This window comes from Anabrus simplex, chromosome 2 (assembly GCF_040414725.1).
Source record: "Anabrus simplex isolate iqAnaSimp1 chromosome 2, ASM4041472v1, whole genome shotgun sequence".
Lineage (NCBI taxonomy): Eukaryota > Metazoa > Arthropoda > Insecta > Orthoptera > Tettigoniidae > Anabrus > Anabrus simplex.
In genome coordinates this window covers 269,652,150-269,679,443 of record NC_090266.1, presented here as the reverse complement: position 1 = coordinate 269,679,443, position 27,294 = coordinate 269,652,150, and the positions used below count along the sequence as shown (strand labels likewise).

At 41.3% G+C, this 27,294-nt stretch overlaps 1 protein-coding gene across 2 annotated transcripts in view; it reads left to right on the top strand.

The window, feature by feature from the left end:
• The window catches only part of LOC136864045 (oxysterol-binding protein-related protein 9), an 830,446-nt gene that overhangs the window by 273,929 nt on the left and 529,223 nt on the right, over positions 1-27,294 (top strand). For both annotated transcript variants that reach the window (XM_067140573.2, XM_067140572.2), the window contains exon 4: positions 17,029-17,106. In XM_067140573.2, the coding sequence (XP_066996674.1) occupies positions 17,029-17,106 (78 nt within the window). The remainder of the gene's footprint in view (positions 1-17,028; positions 17,107-27,294) is intronic.

The window sequence follows — 27,294 nt, the reverse complement described above, 5'->3', positions numbered from 1 at the left end:
GTGGTAAACGCGACGGGATGCATAAAATTAAATCCCAAAAGGCTGATGAACCACCCGGTATATATGCTGCTCTGCATCTCATTTTCTCCAGTTCCTTTCTTCATTTATGTTATGGGTTTTAGAATTAAACACATCTGAGCTTAGGCCTGTTTCCGCTTCGTTGACAGTGTATAAACTTGTATGTTTCATTTGTATGTTTGATCCTTATGGATTCACACGAGTAATCACGTCTTTGTTTGAAGGTACATATTGCGCGCAATTGTGAGCTTGCAGTCGAGAGATAATGGGTTCAAACCCCACTGTCGGCAGCCTTGAGAATGGTTTTCCGTGGTTTCTTATGTTCACACCAGGCAAATGCTTTGGCTGTTCCTTAATTAAGGCCATGGTCGCTTCCTTCCCAGTTCTAGCCCTTTCCTGTCCCCTCGTCGCCATAACACCTATCTCTGTCGGTGCGACGTAAAGTCAGTTGTAAAACAGAAGTACATTGTACTTTTGAAAATTACACCTAAGTCTTTTATATCGGTATTGTTTCTAATATAGAACTTCCTCTACGATTCCCACCACAGTTTAGTATTACGACAAGAGTTTCTTTTTATCGGTGTAACAAAATCACCTATGTGAATCACAGATAGCACAGTTGCCACAAATATTTGAAAATACTGTTTGCACTTGAGTGCTTTGTGGCCCAGGAATGCAGTTTCGTTAAACCGCTGATCGATAACTCCTGTTTATTAACATACATTACGAAGTTCTATTATCTCTCTCCATCCTCTTAACTTCTGAACATCTGCTCAGATTATGATTCAACTTTAGGTCGTAATCTTAGATGCGGCGCCTTCGCGGTCTGTTAAATTCCTTTTTTTGTTTCCCTTTGTGTTGTTTTTTTACGTACTTTACGTAGGCCTACAGATTGCTGACATTTCGAATTATTTGTCAATTCGACTGATGCATTTCTACTCGATCCGAGGCATTCAGTGTCCCCAGGCTGCTAATATCAACCACGAAGGTGTTTTTCTTCGGGGGTGCGGCATCGCGCAACCCCCGCGTGGCGATCAACACAAGCTGCATCGCCTTCGATATGCTGTTAATTCTAGGAGGAGAAAGATACAGCTGAGGAGGTTGGGACGTGATCATACTAAAGAAAGTATCGTGCTTGCCCCCATGTCAGACATACTACCCGGCAGATTTTTTATTAGGTTTCGTGGTATTGGAGGTTTGTGATAAGGGCCAGGAGATAACCCATATGAAGAAAGAGAAAGATGCTTACAGGTGAAACCTGGCGAGTTGTACATAGCACATTCAAGAATGTGGGCTGGAAAATTCCAGAGGCGGTGTTAGGAATATGTATCATGCAAATCATAACCATTTTCCTTGCGTTTGTCTGTTATTGAAGGGATCAGCCGGTCTTGGTACTGCCGGGTTCGAGTTCGGGTCCACTTGTGTCTGGGCTTAAGGGCTACAGTATAGTCCAACGGTCCAGCAGTCAGTGGACCCTGGTGCCAAGTCTCGGTATGCGGAGGAAGGAGGATTAAGAGCCAAACCTTACGTGTTGCCTTCTTCCGTTTGTTGATGTCCCGTTCTCGCGCTGGTGGCACACATATCTTTATAACTGTGATTAGTTAAAAGAGGATGCATATTCATATATAAACAGATACATAGATCGCTTGCAGAGTGCGGGCTGTGTTTTCCGGTCTCATGTACCTGTAGTGCTAGCTACATTAAAGAATACCACACAACAAAACAAAGTAACAATCTTGATGGTAGGATTTCCAGTTTCCGCTCCGATGTCGCTACCAGGGAACTGTGAGGTGGATTGTGGCGTTGGCATTCGGTGGCTTAAATTCCTAGTTGTCAAGCAGCTTGGCTGTCTTCGCTGGGGTGTACCTTCTGTCAACAATTTCCTTACTTGTGTCCAATGGAGAAGAAGTGATCTGGGAAACATAAATACAACGAGCAAACAAACATGTATAGATCTTTTTTGTCGTATGTGTTCCTGTCGTGTATAGTGTCTTTTGTACTGTCAAATTGTCTCAGCCACGAACCTACTACGTTGGCGTAGGAGGGGGAGAGGTGATACTCCCGCGTGACGTGTCCCAGGTGGCGGATAGGGGGTCCTTGTCGGCGGATTTGAGGGAAATAAAATACCTCTCGCGGACGAAACATACAACCCCCTCTAGGTGGGGGACGCCGACGAAGAATACACCCACTATATCTCCTGCCTATCGTAGGAGGCGACTAAAAGGGGCGACCAAGGGATGATTATATTAGAACCATGAAACTCCTTGTGATTAGTACCACCACGCGGGGAACACCATGGGTCGCTTTTCCTTGCGCGTAGTACCATTATGTTGGTACCAAATAGGTTTGTGATTAGTAGCAAATGAGAGCGCGACGGCTTTTAAGTACCTGTGATTAGTAGCACTATATGAGCGACACCGTGGGTTGACGGAACCCATGTGTCTGGCTTTCCTACGATTAGTACCCACTATATGAGGAACACGACGGGATAGTACGAGTCCCTGTGGTTAGTACACTTAGGTGATGAACACCATAGATTTGCGTTGCCTGTCAATGGCGCCGCAATGTGTGAAACAGAGTCCTGCAGCCAGGCCCACCGCGCAGCACTTCAAACCCACGGGCTCTGACAGCCCAGCCCGTGCAGTGCCGTTCTCTTCTTACGCGGCAGCGTACTGCCCACAGCACTGGTCTCATACAGCCCACCGCAGTCCACCGCACTGAGCGGGCTCAGTAGAATAACCTTGAGTACTTCTCCACAATAACATTTGCGCCGTGCACAACGAAATGTTCACGTGACACTACTATTCGGATCATTCCTCTACGTATTACCGTACGCTAATAACATATTTTAAAGTGGGCTAATCGCATTTTGAAATTAAACGCTAGAGATTTCTCCTGCATTGTAATAATAATAATAATAATAATAATAATAATAATAATTGAAAACAAACGGAAACTTTAATATAAACTAATATTCGTTTGCAATTGACATCAAGTTTACTGAAAATTAATCTAAATAACACGAAGCATATTCATAGGACTTCATTCGCGTTTACCTCAAAATAACATATAAACAGAAATGACGTGCAATATGCCAACAACAAAAACAAACCTGAACATAGCTTTTACTTAGTGTGCGTAGTTTATTGGCCATTGTTTATGTGGTGGAATGGAATTACTGTGAATGAAGAGAAGAGCATCAGCATTGTCTGGTTGTAGAAGAGACCGCCGTGCGTTCTGAATGAAGCCCGCTGAACTGAAATTTCTCTCTGAAGGTGAACTTGATGCTTTCATACATATTACTTTCTTAGCGATCTGGTGAAATTTTGGATAGTTTTGTCCATTTGTTCTCCAATAAGACGCTATATCTATCTTCTTCCATTCCACAATTTTGCTTTAAATATTTTTCCAGCTCACCTGTTGTAATAGGAGCATCATGAACGTCAGTCCACGAAGAAAATTTCATTACTTTGGCGGGTTGTGGCATAGTCGTGGAGTCTGATGAAATGGCGTATGGCTGTTAGTACCGGGAGTATCCGAGGACATGTTCGGCTCGCCAGATGCAGGTCTTTTGACTTAACTCCCATAGGCGACCTGCGCGTCGTGATGAGGATGAAATAATGGTGATGGATACGACACGTACATCCAGCCCCCGTGCCAGCGAAATTAGGCAATTAAGGTTAAAATTCCCGACCCTGCCTGGAATCGAACCTGGGACCCCTGTGACCAAAGGCCAGCACGCTAACCATTTAGCCATGGAGCCGGTCGTGGAGTCAAATGACACGGAAACATTAGAATGCTCGTCATTCAGGCACACCTTGTTCATCGTAAGTTTTTTATCTAATCATAAAAAGACAAAATCAGTCCGACTCCTTTAATCTACACTAATATAATAAAGAGAGAGCACGAATTTTGTTAGTTTGTGTATATCTGGAGGGTAATCTCAGAACCTACTGGACCGATTCTAAAAAATCATTTTACTAATGTAAATATACATTATCCCTTGGAGACATGGGCTGTATCTTATTTTCAAAACAGTTCGAGGTGGAGGGCGACGGGGGAGATATAATAATAGGCTAATATGGGCGAAATATCGAATTTGTCGTGCGAGGACGAGACTAAGCTCGTTTTAAGCCCCTTGACACAAAGAACAAATCTCGGTAAGCCCTATGGGCCCGATAACCATTTTTAAGGCCCTAAAACCGACCGATATGGAGATATTGGCACCAAACTACCCCTGCTCTCGGAATCCGATAAGGAAATGAACTGCCGTAACCATGGCAACGCCAGCTTCAGGGTTCTACAGCAGCGCGATTATGCGTGTACGTTTGGGCACAGCTGCCAACCAAAATTTGTACACATAATCGCTAAGCATATCTACAATAGATGTCAAAACTTAACATGTTACAGACGTGAAGTGGTATTTATAATCTCTTTTAAAAATAAAAAGAGACCGAGCTCGATAGCTGCAGTCGCTTAAGTGCGGCCAGTATCCAGTATTCTGGAGATAGTAGGTTCGAACCCCACTGTCGGCAGCCCTGAAAATGGTTTTCCGTGGTTTCCCATTTTCACACCAGGCAATTGCTGGGGCTGTACCTTAATTAAGGCCACGGCCGCTTCCTTCCCACTCCTAGGCCTTTCCTGTCCCATCGTCGCCATAAGACCTATCTATGTTGGTGCGACGTAAAGCAAGTAGCAAAAAAAATAGACATGTCTCTCTTTTTTTCTCGGAAAATCCACGTAGGTGGGGGTGGAGGAAGTGCTGATAAAGGGGTTGAATTCTTTTTATGCGGATACTTATATCTCAAAACCTGAAGATGTTACAGATATGGAAATACGTATTTGTAATCTCGTTTAAATTATTTTCTTTTTTTTTTTTTTTTTTTTTACTTGAGAGAAGACGTTCTTACGTGTGCAGTTCTATGTCGCATTGTCGCATGGTCATCTCAGTCCCAAAAGTTAATACCATAAACTTGGTTTACTAGGAGTTTCTGGGGTAAATGAAACTCAGTTTTTCAGTGAGGTTTTATACTTAAGGGATTTTCAGATAATGTCTTAGTACAGTATCGAGGAACGATTACTTTTATCAAATTACGAAATCCACGTGAGAAGCCTCGGGTAACTGCTAGTGTGTACATAAACTTCACCGCAGATCGTATAGCACACAAAATTAACGTCTTTCCCATCACCGTCAAATGCAGGCTTGAATACCAACCAAATACGACTTTTAAGTTTAGGATCCGGTTCAGGAGTCCTGTATAGTGCGGTTTTTAGTTCGTTTGTTGCTTCGTATTTTAATTAACGATTTTTGCCACGGTTTCTTTTCTTTTAGAACTACAGTCAACATTCGTTTCCGATAACAGGATAGACGGAGAAGTCAAACTGAAAACCACAGCAAATTTGATCGGCTCCACTCGACCGTAATGCAATGCACTCCGCTGATACGCATTACACTGTACACATTGAAGCAGTCAGCCCATAGAACTACCACAGCGCTGTCCTTGGCCCACGCGTACGAATGACAGAGCGCTGGCTCAGACCGGCCCGTGCTAGGGCTCTCTAAAGACTAGGTATGCTCGCTCGCCATTATGGTTCATTCCTGCACTACGTTGGTAAGGCAGTTGACCGCCCCAGCCTTATATATCACCCTTTTTTACTTTTCTCGACGCTAGAAAATAATGCTAAACTAACATACTGTAAAAATACTCATTCTCAGTATTACTCAAACGGTTGCTCAACATAAATATTAGTGTATTTCGTACATTATTGTGTAATTTTTACTCGAGACGGTGATTGTAAAAGCAAGGTCGTTGATAATTTACCTTATAATAAACAAACAAACTAGGCATGTACTCTCACTGGAGAAATATTAGAAAAATAGCTTACTAATAAATCGTTTTTTACTATTATATTATTAAGTAGACAGGTTGTTCGTAAGCTATGCGCCGCGGTACCGTCTAACGAAATGAGGGAAACCGTGGTATTGATATAGGCTACTGTCATTCTTAAATCGTGGAATTTGACGAGGTAATCGTTCAATGTTGAAGATATATAAATTGTGATAGATGATTTTGATACCCCATGATCTCAGTCGGTATTTCATACTTGGGTAAAAATGATTCAGCGCTATTTTCAATGTTGTCAAAATAATAAGAAAAATATTCTTCGAACAAAAATAATGCTGAAATGTGATGTACGAAGACGAACACACCCAAGTAACTGGGATTCTTAAACTGTATTTCTTTCTTCTAAAAATTTAGTCCCTTTTCTTATTTACTAGTATTTTAAAAAACATTCTATGTGCAAAATAAACGTAATTTTTGGTAAGTGTTTTTTTTACAAGTTGCTTTACGTTGCATCGACACAGATGGCTCTTATGGCGACGATGGGACAGGGAAGGCTTAGGAGAGGGAAGGAAGCAGCCGTGGCCTTAATTGAGGTACAGCCCCAGTATTTGCCTCTTGTGAAAATGGGAAGCCACGTTAAACCATCTTCAGGGTTGCCGACAGTGGGGTTCGAACTCACTATCTCCCGAATACCGGATACTGGCCGCACTTAAGTGACTGCAGCTATGGAGCTCGGTTTTAGTGAGTGTTATGAATCTCATCAGCTTATGCAGTTGTAATGAACAGAGGATTTTAGTTTGTTCAACCGAACGTTCATGAAACAAATGTTACGTTATTATAAACTACACTCGGGAAGAAAATAGGAATAGAGTAACTACTTCTATAGCTGAATCTTCTCTCCCAACCTGAAGTATTGCAGTGATAATCAGTTACCAGTGACTTGTACGGGGAGTGACCCACGAGGTGTGGAGAATATTGACAATTTTTGACTTTGGCGAAGTTAACAGTACTTCTTTTTACAGAGATTCCTCTGCTTTGAGGAGAAGTAGTATGATTTCTCAACACGACTCAGCTTATTAAACTTCAAAGGTTTGCAACATTGGTTAACTTGCTCAGGCAGCATATTAAAAAAAAAGATATTTAAGTAATTTTTACAAATTTACTGTCTCCTTTTATTACCGTACAGTATTTACAAAACAATAACATTCCATTCCTTGCTTACATTTTTCTCTTCTTTTCCGAAACAGTTCCATATATTTCACCTCGTTTCCGTACATTTTTTTAAAAAGTCCACAACGGTATAGGATCGAATTTTGAAGAAGTGTGTAACAATTTTTTCTTTTAAATTTCAGCATGTTGGAGAACATATACTGGTGCATTAATCATTCAAACTTTTCTCCGTTACAAGATTTGCACCATTTTGCATTATATAATGCTTATAATCCTTATATAAGACCTCACAGTTACAAATTAATTTCATAACTTCAAAATTTGGTTTCTTTAAACCACCCCATTTTTAATATTTCAGAGCTTGAGTCAGAAAGCTCATAGTTTAAAACCATGTAGGCCTACCACAGATCTTGGTTTACTAAACTGCATTTGCTGAACTACCAAACAAAGCTAAGTCACCTCCATACAGGCCATGAAGGCCCTTGGAGCAGTGGAAGGTAAAGGCTTCCGCCATTGTTAACCTCGGCACGTGATGGGGTAGAGTGGTTAGCTCTACGCCCGGACGCCTTTGCCACCAGGAATTAACCTGGTACTCATTTTTTGTGTAGGCTGAGTGAACCTCAGGGCCATATGCACCTCCGGATGTGGAAATCTCGTTTCTTAAATTTTACGACTTCCTGACGGGGATTCGAACCCACGTCCTTCCGGGCGAACGGAGCACGCCTTTACCGCCTGGGCCAGGCAGCCCCTGTTGTACTACCACCAACGTAAAACAAATTATTTCTGCCATGTGAAGTTAGTTTTGACAAATATCATAACTGTGTTGTTTGGATGTTGAAGTCCTGTTCCCGGAGTTTGAATATTGAATGATCAATGTGACTGATTTAAGGGATGTAGTGTTGTCAGTGGGAGCTGAATGCAGGTTTAAGTCAGCAGTTGAAGTAGAAGGTGTAGCACAGGGAGTGGATGCATAACGCAGACCAGAAGGGAATCGAAACAACCTGTATCCCGCAGTAGAGACATTACTACAATTAGGTGCAGAACAACCGATCATTATGTAATAAATATCCACGCAAATATAGCACTATTCCGTCCCTGCACGCGGTGATTAAAGCAATACGTTCAATGTGACGAAGCGTGCGCTCGTAGGAGAAACTAGAGTTTGATCACATGGCCCATTGAGGATGTATGAACCAAAATGGCGGCTAAGCATACCCATCTTATAGAGCCTTAGCCCGTGCGATGACGTCACGGGCTTCATTTGTTCGAGTCTTTCAAAGCCCATTGCAGACTACTGCTGAAGCAGCTCATGGGCTGGGCCTCTCTGCAGTACTCTGGTGCGAAACATGCTTGCTTGTTGTTTTAAAGGGCCTAACATCGAAGGCCATCGGCCCGGTGCGAAACACGGTAGGTCTGTAATACATGTGCGAATTTCATTACCTGTGAGTAGTACCATAATGTGTGCAATACCGCGAGTCTACGCTACTCTTGATTAGTACCGCCACATGACAAATACCATGGTTCTACTTTTCTAGCGATAAGTACCATTATGAGGGGCCGATGATTTGGATTTTGGACTCCTTTCGACTACAAGCATCATCGATATTCAGTATCATGCTATAGAAGCAGTCCCTTGGTCAGTAATACTATTGTTTTACGCCAGCTTCTGTGCATGTGAGGCACTTTGGGTCGGTTCCACTGATCGTTTTAAATTCATATCCATCCATCCATTCATTCATTCTTCGTCCTCACGTTTTGAATTGTGTTCAGTGGAGGATTTTGGGTTTTTAATTCGTCATTTCATTTCGTCTCATTTCGTACCATTAGGGACCGATGGCCTAGATGTTAGGCCCCTTTAAACAACAAGCATCAATCATCAATCAATCAATCAATCAATCAATCAAATTGTTTCAGGTCTCCGCTGATTCTGTCAATGTATCTGGCGTATCCATACTTCGGACGGAGCTTCTCGTAGTACGTCAGTATCTTGTCGGTTAGTCTGGTTGAATCCCTACGTTTTATATGACTGCAGAATTTCAAGCGCTTTGTTCTTATAACACCATTGACGGGTTAAGTGTATTGACGTATTTCAGTATTGCTCCTGATCCTACACTCGCGATCATGGTTCTTCTTGTATCCTGATATCTTCCGTATGCATTGGCTTTCTCTATGCTCTATATGCATGCTCTATATAATATGAATGTCCATTTTCGAAGTATTATATTAAATTGAGGTGCGGAGACACGACAGACACGAAGCTATGAAATGATTTTTTACGTAATGTTTAACAGTGAAAACATTTTTTTATTTAATTCGAATAGAAGATGGGAAAAACCGAACATCTTGGTGGAATGATGAGGTGAGAGCAGCTTATAAACGTAAAAAGAAGGCTTATCAGAAATGGTTCCAAGTAAAGGCTGACGCAGGGAGGGAATTGTACGTAGATGAAAGAAACAGAGCGATACAAATAGTTGTTGAATCCAAGGAGAAGTCATGGGCAGATTTTGGTAATCACCTGGAAAGGCTAGGTCAAGAAGCAGGGAAACCTTTATTGACAGTAATAGATGATCTTAGGAAGGGAGGGAAAAAGAAAATGAACAGTGTTTTGGTATCTCAGGTGAACTCATAATATATTACAAGGAATCATTGGACAGGTGGAGGGAGTATTTTGATAATTTTCGCAACGTAAAAGAAGTCTTCCTGGTGGTGTCGTGAACAACCGAGCTCATGGGGAGGAGGAAAATGATGTTGGTGAAATTACGCATGAGAAAGTGGAAAGGGTGGTACATAAGTTTCATTGTCGTAAAGCAACAGGAATAGATGACTTTTTTTTTGCTAGTTGCTTTACGTCGCGCCGACACAGATAGGTCTTATGGTGACGATGGAACAGGAAAGGGTTAGGAGTGGGAAGGAAGCGGCCGTGGCCTTAATTAAGGTACAGCCCCAGCATTTGCCTGGTGTGAAAATGAGAAACCACGGAAAACCATTTTCAGGGCTGGCGACAGTGGGGTTCGAACCCACTATCTCCCGAATACTGGATACTGGCCGCACTTAATCGACTGCAGCTATCGAGCTTGGTATAGATGAAATTAGACCTGAAATGGTGAAGTATAGTGGGAAGGCAGGGATGGAATGGCTTCACACCAGGTGTATGCATACAATTTTTTGCCGGTTTTTTGTGGTGAAGAAAACACGTCATTTTCAAGGGAAACTTTTTTCTAAATTCAAAATATTGGCCTTCGGCTTGTACACACCTCGCCCATCTTTCCGGTAAGTTACGAATACCATGCAAGGAAAACTGTTTGTATTTTTCGGCAAACCATTCGTAGAGCCATTTTCCAACATCCTCGAAATTGCTGAAGTGCTGCTCTGCGAGCGCGTGCTCCATTGATTCGAAGATGTGATAGATGGCGCCAGGTCGGGGAGTACGCCGGGTGCGGAAGGATGTCCCATCCGAGCGATTTCAAGGTGTTTTTCACTGGTTTTGCTGTGTGAGACCGCTCATTGTCGTGTAATAAAGTCACTTTGCCATGTGTTCTGGCCCATTCCGGCTGTCTTTCGATCAATGCGTGATTTAAATTAATCATTTGTTGGCGACAGCGTTGTGCATTAACGGTTTCGTCGGGCTTAAGGAGTTCATAATACACAATACCGTACTGGTCCCAGCAGACAAAAAGCATGGTCTTCTTGCCGAAGTGATTAGGCATTGGTGTTAAAGGACTGGTGACAACCACGATTTTCTCCGCTTCGGGTTTTCAAAATAAATCCATTTGTCGTCACCTTTCACAATTCGGTATAGAAATGATTTTCTTTCGTGGCGTTGAAGCAGCATTTCACAACTGACTTAGCGATTTTCTATTTACCGTTCATTAAAATCGTGTGGGACCCATTTACCGAGTTTGCAGATCTTCCCCATTGTTCGTAAACGTCTCCTGATTGTTTCTTGTGACACATGTAATGCTCGTGCCAATTGCTGTTGAGTTTGAGTTGGGTCATCATCCAAAGCGCTCACTGCCTTTCACAATGAAATCACGACGTTTAAATGAGCGAAACCATCTCTCACGTGTTCGAATCGATGTGGCGTGTTCACCATATGTTTCTACCAACAAACGATGACTTTCCACAGCCTTTTCCTTCTCATTAAATAAGAAAAGCAATGCGTGCCGCAAATGTTCTTTTTCAGACACAAACGTCGACATGATCACTGAACGATACAACACAGACGCTAGTTTTTGGCGGACTCAGCTTGTGTTTGTTGGTAGGTCAGTGTTAGACGAACAAACTGACGTATGTGTCAAATTCATATGCTGCGTACTGTTCGCTGGCGCCATCTCTTAGTGAAACCGGAAAAGACTTATGCATACACCTGGTAGAGTAAAATATTAGCATGGAGTGTTGGTAAGGTACCTTCAGATTGGACAAAGCAGTAATTGCATCTATCTACAAGCAAGGGAACAGGAAGGATTGCACCAACTATCGAGTTATCTCCTTGATTAGTATACCAGGTGTACTGGCATCTTGGGAGAGAGGATGCGCTAAATAATACGACTATCAGTGTGGGTAGTGTTCTGTTCTCACTTAAATGCTGAAACTAATAGCAGAAGTTTAGGAACAGGTCGAAGTTTGTTGAATTCCATTAGGACATATTTCATTAAACTGTCAGCCTGTATTGGATTAAATGATGATATGCTGCAGGCGGAGGTAACTATGGCAACACAGCACACCTCCTTTCGCCGGTCGAATGTCAGACCCCATCTCTCATGGGATTCCTAGCACTGTGTACAAATTTCACATACAAATAATATTAATAATTTAACCATCCATAATTCAGTGGGGAAAATGGCATTTTCTAAACGTGACAATTTTTTGAAATGTGGTGATGATGATGATGATGATGATGCTTGTTGTTTAAAGGGGCCTAACATCTAAGGTCATCGGCCCTTTTTGAAATCTGTATGTTAGTGAAAGCCGATCTTGGAAGTGGTCACTAGTAATTTGTTCTTTATAAAGTCCATTTTTGAAAATGCAGATTCACAAGTCTGTGTTGAACCAAAAAACGTACATAACTCTATTACCAACTTCTAGAGTTCTGTATATTTATTTTCAGGCAGTTGTTTGCACCTAAATTTTTCATAAGTAGTGAGTAAGAAGTGAAGGTAAATTTTTGAATGTGTGTTTCAAAACTGTATCTTCTTGGAACTCAATGATCTCCAGCTGTAGAGTGCCTCTGTTGCTGTTGAAAACTACTACTTTCACAGGTCGATTCGCCATTAGGCTCCGAAGAGTAATTAGATGTTAGAACCTGTGCTACGTAGCTGAAACTTGAAACGTCGTTGAATCTGTTCCGGAATTCAGTTAATAAATTAGTCATCATCCAAATGAACTTGCTGCAGTCTTTCTCATTGTTAGTTTTGATCCAGACCTTTAGATTCGAAAAATGCGACATTCCATCAGCCAAATCCGTTAAAAAGAGCTTTAGTTGGTTTGTGAAAATCCTTGTGTCCAATATTAATTCAGCCACGATATTTCCCATTCCTTGCAATGTCTTCTTCAGTACATTCATGCGTGCAAAGACGTCTGTTAAGAAGGCAATTGTTGCTACATGGGTTATGAATTTTAGTAACTCAGTGTCCTTCTGTGCCGATGGATGTTTGTATGTAGATAGAATATCCTTTATTTCTTGCGAAAGTGTGTAAAACCTCTGCTTCACAGCACTTTTACGTCACCATCGTACAATGCTCTGCAGCAGTAAATCATCCCATTCAGTACTTGATTAATCAAGAAATTATCTGAACAAACGATGGCTGAGTGATGATTTAGCACGAATAAATTTAACTATGTTTACAACATGTTGCATTGCTGTCTGCAGTTCAGAATGTAATTTACAACACAGAATGCTTTGATGGATGATGCACTGATATGGTAACAACTGTGGATCGTGTTTTTTTCATTCATTGAACTAATTATTTATTAGAACTTAAAGTAGCAGGTACACCATCATTTGTAATCGTAATAATTTGTATAAATCTGCTCGTAAGATTTTATCACTTTAATGACAGCTTCGTACAGGTCCCGTCCGTCTGTCCGCCCGTCTGTCGGCCCGCCCGTCCGTCCCCCCTCTCGTGTTTTTTCTAAAACTGTCGCAGTTAGCAAATCATCCAAGAACTCCGCTTTTTTATAGCCAAGCAATGCAAAGAAACTAACAGCTGAGCGTTGTTCCTGTTACGGGGTTACCCGTGGAATGCAGAGGTGAAAGAAGGTGCGGGCTGGAATGGGTCTATCCACAATATGAAACCAAAACTTAAAATTTAACCGAAGATTATATTTTCAATAGACAACAAGATTTAACATATTTTCACTAGGTGAAATAACAAAAATCAGGTATATACCTTTTACAAACGAAAGCACAAGTTCTGGGATCTTAACCAGTTCTGGGCTTCGAGCCCCAATTTACAATCCTTGAGCTACTAGCCCAACTTTACCCAGGCATACATTTGTTGAAAGGGCAGAAAACCCCCTCATTCAAGGAGCACTTGCTCCCAACTTTTAACCTCAAGCCTCCCAGAGGCACTTTTCAAACACAAGAAAGAGCTGACCCGCTCTCAAATTTCTGAGCCTATCAAAGGCAACAACAAACATTACTATCAACTGCCCTCAAGGCACACTTACAAAGAAACAGGGGTATCTTGTACCCAACCTACTGGGCCTTCGTTGAAAAAGAATAGGTTAAGTAAATGGCCCAAAATGCAAAACAGAATGGAGGCGTGTACTTGCACTCCTAAATGAAACCTTTTTAAAACCTAAGCACTAAGCCGAAGAAACAGGGGCTAATCCCAAACTATGGAGGTGACTCGTATGAGAAAACTTTAAGACATTACAGAAGGGAAGAAACAGTTACAAAACGTAGTCACCTCAAACCAGAAATGAAGGGGAGCTCAAGAGGGTAAAGCACTCTCTATCCCCGTTTTACAGTTAAAGATATGTGAAGTTTTACAAAAGCGAAGGCAAATTACATGTTTCAAGATAGGTTACATAGTAAAGGTTTCGGACCTTCCCCGCGGTCTAGACTGCTGAGCTAGCGAGAAATAAAGATGTTAATTGGCCATTACCTTGTTGAAGAGCTGCTGCCGGATGAAAGAGGCGCTTCCCGCCTCCTGCTACACTTCCATACACTAGGCTAGATGTTGTTCGAGTGGCCGAGAGACAAGAAAATCAGCAGTTTTTATACTCTCGGGGAAGATTCGAGACCTTCCATGAATAAAACAGCCACATCCACAGGCTTTTATTGGCTAGCTAAAAGTTACGCATCAAAATTGAAGAAGAAAGGCACGATTGGTCAAAAATTAATTACAGAAAAATTTGATTGGCTAACTTCAAAACTGGCGGAAAGAAAATCTTAATATTGCCAACCCACAAATGAAAGAACGAAATTTAGTTATAGGAAAACTTATGAGTACAAAATATCTTCAAGAAAAGTTCCTTCACTTCTCACCAGGGTGCATGATCATAGTTTTTTAGTAGAGACATCTATAAGAGAATGTCCACACTTCTTGATCAATGGAAAACAAAACAAGTTGAAATCCACACAGTATTGACAACTTCGTAATCACAAAATTTACGGTAGTGACATCTTCTGAGAAAACTTATGAGTTGATACAGTTGTTAAAGTTCAAATTTTCTCCTGTAGAGGAGTACTTAAAGACGGAAAATTCAAATGTGCGGCGTGTAGGTGTACCAGCCGGTACAGTCCCCATTACCAAAGGACTAATCTACCGCAAAAGCAAAATATGGCGTGATTTTTAGAGCACTTTACAGTGTGTTTCCATTTTGTTGGGCTCATGCGTTAGTGTTTCTTTTGTTTGAAGAAGCTGACACTGACACACATTTAAAAGGATCAATGACACCCCTTTTGTTTTCAAATAATGTCTCTGCAACACCCGACATTCACTCCTTAATCATATATGCGTCGTTAAAGGGCTTTATATGTTTCCCCAAAATCCATGGTTCACTGCACTTTTCTTGTTGCGTCATACATCGACTCATAACTGATATACCTTTAGAATAGATGGAAAGCAAGACATCTATTTTTGTTTTCCTAAGGGTGTTACCAAAAGGATACCGTTCTGCAGACCATCTACAGGGTGGCGCACGAATAGTTGACACATTTGGAAAGCAAATATAAAATGCAACTTATGTACTATGTTGTTAAAATTTCGCTCACACCTTCCCTGTTTCATTGATATATCTGTACAGGTGACACTGCTGCTTTGTCTCCAAATGCCTGCATTCCAGTGAGCTTTCTGTCATGGCCGACCACGGCCGACTCTCCGTTCTGCAGCGCGCCAATGCAGTTATCTTTTATTGCGAATCCAAAAATGTTACGGCGGCACAATGGAAATATCGAGCTGTATTTCAGATTAGGTGGGCACCACAAAGGAACACCATTCTTCGCTTATACAGAAACTTTGAAGAACAAGGCAGAGTGAAGGAAGAAAAGCGACCACGTGCACCAGCAATTCGGTCTCCTGAGGGTCGCCATGCAGCGCAGCCCACACAAGTCAACACGGGGAGCTTCAAGAGGAAGTGAAATATCGCGCCATTCAGTTCAAGGAATGTTACACGATGACCCTCAGTTGTACCCGTACAAAATGACTGTACTACACAAGCTCACAGATCTTCCCAGGCAGCAGATGTTGCAGTGCGCCTCATGGACTCGAGATAAAGATGAAGTACTGTTAATACTTAGTTCTCTGATGAAGCCTATTTTCATCTCAACGGGGCAGTTAATAAACGAAATGTGCGGTTTTGGACTACAAAAAACACATTATTCATGAAGAAAACACGTATGGAGAAAAAATGAGGTTTTGCGTAGTCCTGTCAAGTCATGGGTTAATTGGACCATGTTTCTTCAGTCAGACAGTCAATGCAGAGCGATACATGGATGGACATGCTGGGGAATGAATTCATGCCCCAAATTCTCGCTATCCCTATTCATACGCAGTGGTTTATGCAATATGTTGCAACACCTCACACAGCTAACCATGTTCTTGAGTTTTTGAGGGGAGTATTTGGTGATCGTGTAATGTCCCTTCGTTACCCACAGTACAACAATAATGGCGGATTCTCATGGACTTCTTAAAGCCCTGATTTAAATCCTTGTGATTTATTTTCATGGAGCTATTTGAAAGAAAAACTCTTCGCTTCAAGATCTCAAAGCCGCATGGAAATGCGTGCTTGGATTGTGCGGCTCTGCAGTGAAATTCATGAAGACCTGTGCTGCAAAGTCGTCAGAAACATGCGTACTCGTTTCGAAGAGGTTATCCGCCGAAGTGGAGGCCACGTTGAACCTGTGATACTGCGAAATGTATTTCCAGGGTCCAAGCTGCTTGTGTCTAAAATTTCATTAGTGTTCTGTGAAAAATAAAGTTGTTATTCTGAAATTAAATGTGTCAACTATTCGTGCGCCACCCTGTATGTTTGGTTTCATGATGTATTTCAGTGCTGGAACTTTTGATTATTGCAACGTTTCCTTACGAATCGGACACAGAGGTAAGGTAAAGCTTCGCGGTCGCTATGAAGCAATATAAATCAGTCCATTCTAATGAAAACTGTTTATTTTCACAATCTACTTTTCTTCTTTTAGCGGCCGTATTTCCCACTATCCACTTACGGCCACAAACTACAAAATACACGTTCTCACTAATAATTCAGAACCTCCTACTCCTACCGTCTTCAATAACAGCTTTGACTTGGAAATAACTGCAAGCCGACGTGCGCGAATATGCAAGACTGTCATCTCGGCCAATCTATCGCTAATATAAAGTCCCTCAAGTTATTCAAATGTTCACATTTTATTCTTTGTTCGGTCGGTCCGGAAGGCTAAGCTCCGTAATCCGGATCCGGACCGGCGTCCGCCAGTTAGTGACCCCCTGCTCTAGTGTAGTGATTAGTTGACTTATTTACTCTCATGCGTTGTACTCGTTTCTTGTTTCAGGCCCTAGAGAAACGCATCCTCATTGTGAGTGATCCGACCGAGAAAGGTCGACTGGAAGTAATCCATAGGGAAGCTGAGGTAAGTAACGCATTGACAGTATTTTATTGTTGATTGCTTATTTTTGTAATTTAATTGTTTATTTTTAGTATTTATAAGCAACTCAGCTTCGCCGCAATGTCGTCTAGGCCACTGTCTTTTATTGGCTTCGTTTATTTCATATTAACTAACTAACGTCAGTCAAATGGATATATGGATAAGCCTAACTTTGTTGCTTCGCATCAAGTTGGCCTGCTTCGAATTTAAATCTTGGCCTCCGATAACACAATAATGTTATCGGATTTACGTCCTACTAACTACTTTACGGTTTTCGGAGACGCCGAGATGCCGGAATTTAATCCCGCAGGAGTTCTTTTGGATGCCGGTTAATTTACCGACACGAGGCTGACGCAGCATACCACCTGACTGAGACAAGATCGAACCTGCCAAGTTGGGGTCTGAAGGCCAGCGCTTCAAACGTCTGAGACACTCAGCCCGGCTGGGAGTAGGTTATTTAGCTGCTTCATGTTAAATAAAATGTACTTTCCGTATTGTAAATGATTTTGGTTAAATAAAGTATGGAATTGAATTAGAAAGTATCTTGTAAGATGCTGTTTTTAGTGAGAAGTGATGATCTAAAACGCCGTCTCGAGAATTTACTACAGATGAGAATATCCTAACCGACGTTCCAGACACTTAAGTCAGAAATTTCTTCCTGTGGGTTTTATTAAGCGCTAATGCAAGGAGTATACATGTCCAGTAGGGTGAAGAGGGGTGTGTGTGTGTGTGTGATTTTTTAAATGTGTATGGCAATTGAGGTTGCTTTCGTTAGATTTTCTGCGACGTACATTTCGATTGTTTTTTTTAATAATCAGAGATTTACTTTTATTTTCGATGCTTAAATATTTTTAGATGTGTGTTGATGTCAGTGAAATGATGTGAACTGTTATGTATAGCTAGTTGACTTTTGAAGGGAGCAGACGTGTTTGTGCAGCGATGGGTATTTCCGTATCAGCTTGACGAGGAGCAATCGGGACATGGATAAGCAGGCAGGGGGCTGCGGATTGTGTGCTGGAATGCGGACCTACAGCAGGCAGTTACCCGGGAAGTGTCATATCGTTGGCACTCATTACCACATTACTTTTTATAGGAGGCTTGGAGTTAAACCTGGGCCCTGTTCAACCAGCTTCAGAAGAGGTAGTGAACATGAACGTGAAGGAACTTAAGATCTGGTGCTAAGTGTGATACGTGTGGAATGTGGTGTCATTTCAAGTGTGGTAAGCTACAGGCCCTGGACAGTGATAAGGAAAGGATGTTATATAGCAAGTGTTTTATGAATGGGAATGTGACTAGCGACAAAGCAAAAATCGACAACTTAAGCAGAAAATAAATGAAGCAAATCTCAGGATTTGAAGTTATAGGAAGAGTATATGAGAAATGTAGGCACTCATTCATCTCTGGAGAATATTAAATCTGTAAACTGTATGGGGATAGACGATTCTATCGCGCGGCATATAGGACAGGAAAATAAGTCAGTGAAAGTGGTGTACCTGTCGGGAATTGGAGCGGAACAGTTGAACAGGATAATAGACGACGAATGCGGCGGGAATGAAAAAGCAGTAATTCTCCACGTAGGAACTAATGTTTCAAAAGGGCAACGGAATGAATACATAATGGGGGACATTTATGATCTAGTGAACTCGACTAAGAAAAAGTTCCCGACGGCAAATGTTGTTATAATGAAAACTTATTTCTGAGCACGTCGTTCCTATTATTATTATTATTATTATTATTATTATTATTATTATTATTATTATTATTATTATTATTATTATTATTATTATTATTATTCAAAATTGGGAAATTGTCAAGTCAAAAATCGGATTTATAAATAAATATATAAATAAATTTGCTCATTGCGAATTGGAAGAAGGGATTTATTTAAAAATATTATTATATGCTAGGGTATTTTAATTAGGATTGTATCTTACTGCTAGGGGTACGACAATAGTTTGCAATTAGATAAAAATTATAACAAGAAAAACCTTTCAAAATTATCGTTACATCTTGGACATCTGCCAGGAAACCCTACACTTGAAACAAAATATCTACATAGAATGTTGCCATTGATGCTTTCACGGCCCGTAAAATTCTCACTGAGGAGTTAATTACTTCCGTTGAGGCAGCCATCCACAAACTACCTACGGATGAAGCTGAGGAGTTACGACAGAAATGTGTGAGACTCATAAGGTCCGCTGTTGCACCCGCACCCAATTTAACAAGAGTCGAGAGGAGAGCTCTGAAGGAACTTGGAGATGATTCTGAACTGACCATTCTCTCAGCTGATAAGGGTAATGCGACGGTGGTTATGGACACTGACGAATATAAGAACAAGATCTCGGCTATATTGTCAGAGCCTGTTTACAGACTGAGCTCACGTGGCCCCACCACTCGTGTGTCCAACACCACCGTGAAGCTCTTAAGGCAATCTTCAATTCCAAAAGCGGAGGCTAAACATCTGTCCCGGAGGATGAAGTGCCACCAACATAAGATTATATAGACTGCCTAAGATCCATAAAAAAGATGTTCCCCTCAGACCTATTGTTAATGCGAAAGGTTCTCCTACGTATACTCTGGCTAAATACCTAAGCAAATTGCTTCAGCCACACAAAGGACGTACTGAATCATACGTCAGGGACTCTCGTTATTTCGTCAACAAGCTTTCAACCATAACCGTTCAACCTAATGCACTTTTGGTGAGTTTCGATGTGGAGTCCTTGTTCACTAAACAGCCGATTGACTCGGTCATGTCTCTCATTGAACACCTGTTCCCTGAGGACATTACTAAGCTATTTTACCACTGCATGACTTCGAGCTATTCCTTGTGGGGTGGGAATTTTTACGAACAGACGGACGGAGTGGCTATGGGAAGTCCACTTTCGACCGTAGTGGCTAATTTCGTTATGGAGCATTTTGAGGAGGAGGCTATTGCTTCGGCGCCCGTCAAAACTATGATATGGTGGAGGTATGTTGATGTTGCATTTGTGGTCTAGACAGAAGGTCCTGAGAAACTTTATCTATTTCTAAACCACCTAAATAAGCAACATCCTTTAATTAAATTCACTATGGAGATGGAGTCGGACGGATGCCTTCCTTTCTTGGATGTTCTATTAAGAAAGAAACCGGATGGCTCCTAAGGACATTCCGTCTATCTTAAGCCTACCCGCACAAATCGCTATCTTCATGCAGATTCTCACCACCATCCAGCACAAAACAAGGCATTCTCACAACACTCGCCAAGAGGGCGAGACGAATTTGTGAGCCATCAGTTATCCAGGTGGAGATGGACACGCTCAAAGTCACGTTCAAGGGCAATGGTTACAGCGATTTGCAGATTCATAGAGCCCTGCATCCCAGAGAAACGACCAAGCAAAGCTTCCAGAAGGAAGAAGTGAACGGAACTGCCTACTTGCCTTACATTCACAACACTACAGCTCGAATTGCCAAGGTCCTCCGCAAACAGAATACAAAAACCGTGTTTGACACCGCCACCAATATTGCTCACAGTCTGGGTAAAACCAAGGACAAATTGTCCCCACTTTTACATTCTGGGGTATACGAAATTCCCTGTACTTGTGGTAAGGTATACATCGGCCAAACATGCCGGTCCATTGGTACCCGTATCAAGGAACATGAACGTAATATTCGTCTCAACCAGCCGGACAAATCAGCAGTAGCTGAGCACACACTATCGTCGGGTCATGATGTCATGTTCCAAGATGCTCGAGCTCTTACCCACACTAGACACTACACGTCCAGGATTATACGGGAAGCTGTGGAAGTACGTAGAAATCCTAACGATTTAAATAGGGACACTGGCTATCAATTAAGTAATACCTGGTCGCCAGCCATTAAGGATTTACGTAGGCAGTTCCCTTCCCTGTCCCTTCACTATTGTTATTTCCTCTCGGTGTTTTCCAAATTCGTACGTTCCCCATCCCCAGATTATTCATTCCAGGCTTGTGTCAATGTCATACACCTGCCAATGTCATATGTTACGTACACGTTATGTGACCCTCCTAGACTGATTCCGATAGTTCCATCAGCTTCCGCTTCGAACGCTGGCGCTGTACCGCGTCCGGGGAACCATCTGGTGACGAATGAACGTACCATTTCCACTTCTGTTATAACGTCTAAATTTCAAAGCTCATTGTTTAAGAAGCCTTTCTCGTGGACAGTCGAGATTTTCTTCTCATGACGCAGAGCACAGTTCTCTGTGAAACGTAAAGAATTTCACCTTATTTTCTTGACACGGCATAAGCCCAGAAGCCTATATCATATCTACATAGAATGTCTCTCACATCGTTTGCTTTAGGCTTCCTCTTGTAGTGTTCTCTCCTGGTATATCTTCCATTCCTACAATTGACCTTGTATCCTCAACAATGTAACCATCTCTATCCCATACATAATTATGAAGGCTTTAACAATATCATTAGCAAATTGTGGTTGAACATTAAAGGGTCGATGGAATATTCTCCATTTGTTGCTGAGGATACCGAAAGTACATCCTATGTATCTTATTGCTCGACACAACCGATAGTTGAATATTCTCTTTTCGCCTGTTAAATGTTTCCCAGCATAAGGCCTTAGCAAATGTTTGTGTAGCCCAAATGCTGCATCACCAACAAAAAAAGTATGGCACTTTCGAACTTCCTGTGCCTGGTAGACACTTTTCATCAGGTAGATTTTTTGAACTACTTTCTATTAATTTCCACAGCTGAGTCTGTTTAAAGAACGATGAGTCACGGTCCTTAGTATAACTACCAACATGCACAAAAACAAATCGGTACTTACTATCTGCAATGTCCATTAACGCAATTGAACGGTAGTCTTCATCATTAAAAAACATAGATCCACTTTTTATTGTACTGAACGGTGCGGACGTGTTTCCCATCTACTGCCCCTATACAATGGGGAAAGTTTGCTTTGTGTTCAGATCCATTTGCTATTGATTACCACGTTTCTTTTGTAAGGGGAGACATGCACTCATTTCTCATAACCTCCCACACTGCTTGATAGACATCTATAAGTAACACCCTTGCTGTTGAGATTCCTACTCTGAAAGAATAATGAAAGTCGGTGAAAGTACATCCACTTGCTAGGCATCTGAAAATTAAAAACCAATTATGAAGTCAATGTCAGACGGTAGGCTACATTTTTTTGCAGGTGAGGAAGTTATTAAACGTTGGAAACATCTACGTGACGCCTTCGCCAAGGCTGAAAAGCATGCTAAAGGCAAGAAAATTACTGGCTCACAAGCTACCAAGAAACGAAAATACATATTCAATGACGAACTGCAGTTCTTAAAGAAAATATACCAAGACGCAGACAGCACAGATAGTTTCGTTGTAGAAGACAACAATGACGGCACGTCGTAACAAACAGATCACACAGTACAAGAAGAAGGCCTAAGTAATACAACAAAGGAAACAGCACTTCCTAGTCAACCACGGAGGAAACACAAGAAAATGGATGAATTTGGTTTGGAAATTTTAAAGGCTTTAGACAAAAAACAATCACCGAACCACCAGATGTCCTTTAACAGTCTTTTTCACCCTACAGAGAAGTTTAAGAGCGGGAAGCTGCTCTTAGTTCATTTCCAACTACACAAGCAATCAATAATTTGAACATCTGATGAGGAAGTGGGTTGTTTTCCGAAACTACACTGCACCTACTCGTACGACGGAAATTTTTCCGCCCAGCGGTGACAGTTAAATCTCCGACCAAAATAATCCGCTCGGAAAAATCCGCCGTGTGTGTAACCGGCCTATGAAACACTTATAAACCGGAGAATATTACGTCGGGTGTTTCGTTTCACGAAAATATTCTCTGCGTAGGTTCGTTTTTTCTATTTGTTATTTTCTAATACACTATAAAGTTTCCAAAGCATACAATAAATCCAATACATTTTCCCTTACGAGTGCTGCGGGTGACTTACCCCGTTGTACTTTTTTCCATATATTATGTTGTTACGAATGGCAATATTTTTTGGATGCGATACAATTATGTTCATATTTTCGTAAATTTGCATAATATAAGAATTTTACATTCCTATTTTTTCACTGAATTATACCTACTAATATTAGCGCTGTTCACGTATTTTGACGTCCATCTACATGGATAAATGGTTAGCGTGCTGGCCTTTGGTCACAGGGGTCCCGGGTTCGATTCCCGACAGGGTCGGGAATTTTAATCATCATTGGTTAATTTCTCTGGCGCGGGGGCTGTGTGTATGTGTCGTCTTCATCATCATTTCATCCTCATCACGAGGCGCAGGTCGCCTACGGGCGTCAAATCGAAAGACCTGCACCTGGCGAGCCGAACACTCCCGGCACTAAAAGCCATACGCCATTTCATTTTTTACGTCTGGTAAAAAATTTTGGAACATAATTAAATTAGTTCAAATTTCCTTAAACCTCGAACATCGATATATACAAAATATCTAATTACAGAAAATATGTACATGTTGTGCCGAAATGGTTGGTGTTTCCGAAATCAGCGCATCGTTTTCCATATGAACCACCTAGTTTCACCAAAACCGGGAAATCATTGCAGGCTATTGATATTTGATGCATATTTGAATAGAACATTCTGCATTGATTTCAAAACTTAACCTCTCAACTTCTGTGAATTTTTCAAGGATTTCATGAACTTTCATTCCAAATAAATTATTTTTATTCTGCTCTCTAGTTTGCTCTTGAGATCTCTCTTAAAATTCTGCCCAGTTGAACACAAGCAATTGAGTTGTCCAGTTCCCTGACAGCTGTTTCTCATAGAGGCAAAATGTGTTGAAGAAATGGTAGTTAGCGCTCAGAATGTGAATAGTCAGTTTCAGCACCATACTGTCCATTTGGGGCTGTAAACTGCCAGATTGATTTAGAACAGGCTTCTTCAGCCTTTGACAAAATATATGATGGTAGGAGAGCAGTATACAATTCTTTTAATTTCAAGAAGCAAAGACAGCCATCGTGTGAGGCCATATTACAGGATTTCCTTGAGCTGAATCGCAACAAATTCAGCAAATTCTTCAGAGATGCAACATTTGGCGCTGGAAAAACCAAACTCGCTGTAGATATACAGGGCAGCTGCAAATTGCTTTCAGGGTATTTTTTTAATGTAATACAAAAACGGAATTGTTCTTGCCATAATTCACAGATGCATTTTCAGCGTTGTATGCACTTACCTGGTTCAAGTGAAAGCCATTAGCTTCCTTAATCTCTACAGCACAGAAAACGTATTCGTGAGTCTCTTGCGGATCTTCATAAAAGTCAAGGATTCTTTGCCGAATTCCGTGTTCCCATCAAAATATTTCACTACATAAGGAAAAGTATTTATATTACCTCGATTTGATGCATCAGAAAACACAGAAAAATGAATTGCCTCGTGAAGTTCTCTTACGAACGTCTTGACTAAATGGACCAAGAACATTTCGAGAAATAGAAGTTGGCTTGGTTTTTACAGCATGACATTTTTGCTGCTCTCTTACTGTCGGCAAACAGAGCATTGTTCAATTTCATTTGGCATTCCATTGGGTTGTAACTTCGGCCTATTTCACGCTGTAATCGAAAGATGCAACTCCTGCTCGTGTGGTAGCATCCTCTTCTGATGTCTCCTTTTTCTTCGCAAGGAAAGTACATATAGTTTGAGTTTACGCTATTGCAAATCCTACATGACGTGTTTTGCCGATTTTTATGATCGACTTCAATTCTTTTGCTCTCAAATTATATGAAAAATGTGACGGAAGAAATTATTTGCTGTCAAGGTGGTTTCCTTCATAAGCCATTAGGTACCGGGCGAGTTGGCCGTGCGGTTAGGTGCGCGCGGCTGTGAGCTTGCATCCGGGAGATAGTGGGTTCGAATCCCACTGTCGGCAGCCTTGAAGATGGTTTTACGTGGTTTCCAATTTTCACACCAGGCAGATGCTAGGGTTGTACCTTAATTAAGGCCACGCCCGCTTCCTTCCAACTCCTAGACTTGTCCTATCCCATCGTCGCCATAAGACCTATCTGTGTCGGCGCGACGTAAGGCCACTAGCAAAAAAAGCCATTATGCAAAGGCCTTGTATTACAAACAGCCTTTGTTCAAAGAAGTGTACCATTTAAGTTTCTTTTTCGGTGGCAGTGTGTGAGGTGCCTGCTTTGTAGACAGAGCAGAACTTGAAGGGATACTTGGATCGTCCTCATCTTCCTTGTCAGCGGATAAACGACGAAACGTTGTGCCTGTTGATATGCTTCACTGCATAGCAAAACTGATAGTGTTAACGAAAAATGCATTGTGTGAAATGCTTGAAAATGTTTAAATTTGTATTTACCACTGGTGGCCTAGAACTGGCTACTTCGATTGACAATGACGCAGAACTGCTGAGTACCGCGTTCCGGCAGGCTAGCCATTCAGTGAGCCAGGAGGATTTGGAAGAGATAACGCGCTCAGCATTCCTTCATTCTACCGGCCAACTGTGAATGTCTCCGGCAGCTGTGCATAATTTCTATGTCAGTAGCGCATTTCACAGTAAGTTCAAAGTCAATGTAAGACGGGACAAAAGTATGTCCCGGAGCCCTCTGTGGGGGAATGAGGACAATGTGTTACATTCCGTGACAGTCCTGGCGAAAACTGGACGGACGGCAGCTCTGGGAGGTAGGCTGGTAATTTCACTAACGATAAGGCCTAAATAGCTTGAATAATTCAGTATAAATATATCTTCAGTAGTTTTCTAATCTAGCGAGTGGTTACGCCGTTTGGGGCACGTAGCTGTCAGCTTGCATTCGAGAGATAGTGTGTGATAGTACATATATCACACCTTCACACTACATGTAGAAATGGGAGATATTATTGTCAGTATTCGATTTATTATTATATTTATTATTATTATTATTATTATTATTATTATTATTATTATTATCGTCAATATTTCCTTTGTGTATTTTGTCATTTATATTTGTAAGCTGGGAGATCTCCATATATGTAGTATGAGTAATTTGTTTTGAACAACGAGTGGGAATACCTTGCTATATTGGACTCTGGTAATTTGTATGACTCATGCGGGTATCCCAGTGTCTGATGAGATGAGCTTGTTGAACTAGGAAAGTTCTATGACTCATGTGAAAAACCCGAGAGTTTGTTTATGTCTCTGGAGCAAGAAGAAGTTCAGGGCATGGTCTTGACAAGAGGATCACTCATAATTATCTGGCAAGGATCAATCTCGGCGAATCATGTGAGAGATGAGGTCTTTATATAGTTCGACATTACAGCGGAACGAACCACAACTGACACACTGTACGAGAAGGAAGTAGTGCGGACAGACTGTACGGGAATGAAGTAGTGCTGATACACGGTACTGGAGTGAGACTGCTGCACTATACTGGACTGGACTTCAAACGTTCGTGGAACGTAGTCTTGTTATGTTCGTGGAAAGTGGCTGATCGACAAATTGTGGAGTGCTTACGCATTGAGTATTGTAGCACTTGTGGCGGCCGGCATTATATGTTGGTGAAAGCTATCTCAGACTTTCCATAATTTATGTTTAGGTTCGACAATTGTGTGTTGCTCAAATGTATATATCTTTACAACAAGTGTTAAAGTCTGTGAACACAGTATTACGAGGTACAGTATCTGTGTGATGTTATAAGTGCCGATTATGAGAATCGGCAAGTCATATTGATATAGAAAGAGTGAAGGGTTCTTATTTACATATATGTACATTGTTCAACGAACTAACTATAAATGGTGGCTTAGTTCTCGCTTTCGTTTTCCCACTGTTTTCATTATTGTTGTAAACATGGAGTCTTCCAGCTATTTTGTTTGTGTATTGTAAGTGTATTTTGGTGTGTTGATGAGGTGCTCCTGCACGGATTTTATTGAGAATATAGTTAGATATTTTATAATCAGTGGAGTTATTGATGAACCTAGGTGCAGTTCCTACCTATTTAGTCGTTTTCAGAAGGTCAGGTAAGGCCTGAAGAAGATGTACCAGTACGCAGCATTATTTACACGCCCTGGGATATAAAGAATTATCATGCTCTATCTAAATTCGAGGGATCCATTCTGGTGAACTCTGGCGCCCATACTACGGACATTTCGATTAAATATTTTTATGAATTTAATTTATTTCAAGTATTTTATGTTTTTTATTGTTATTTATTTATATATTTTTGTTCATGATTATATTTATTG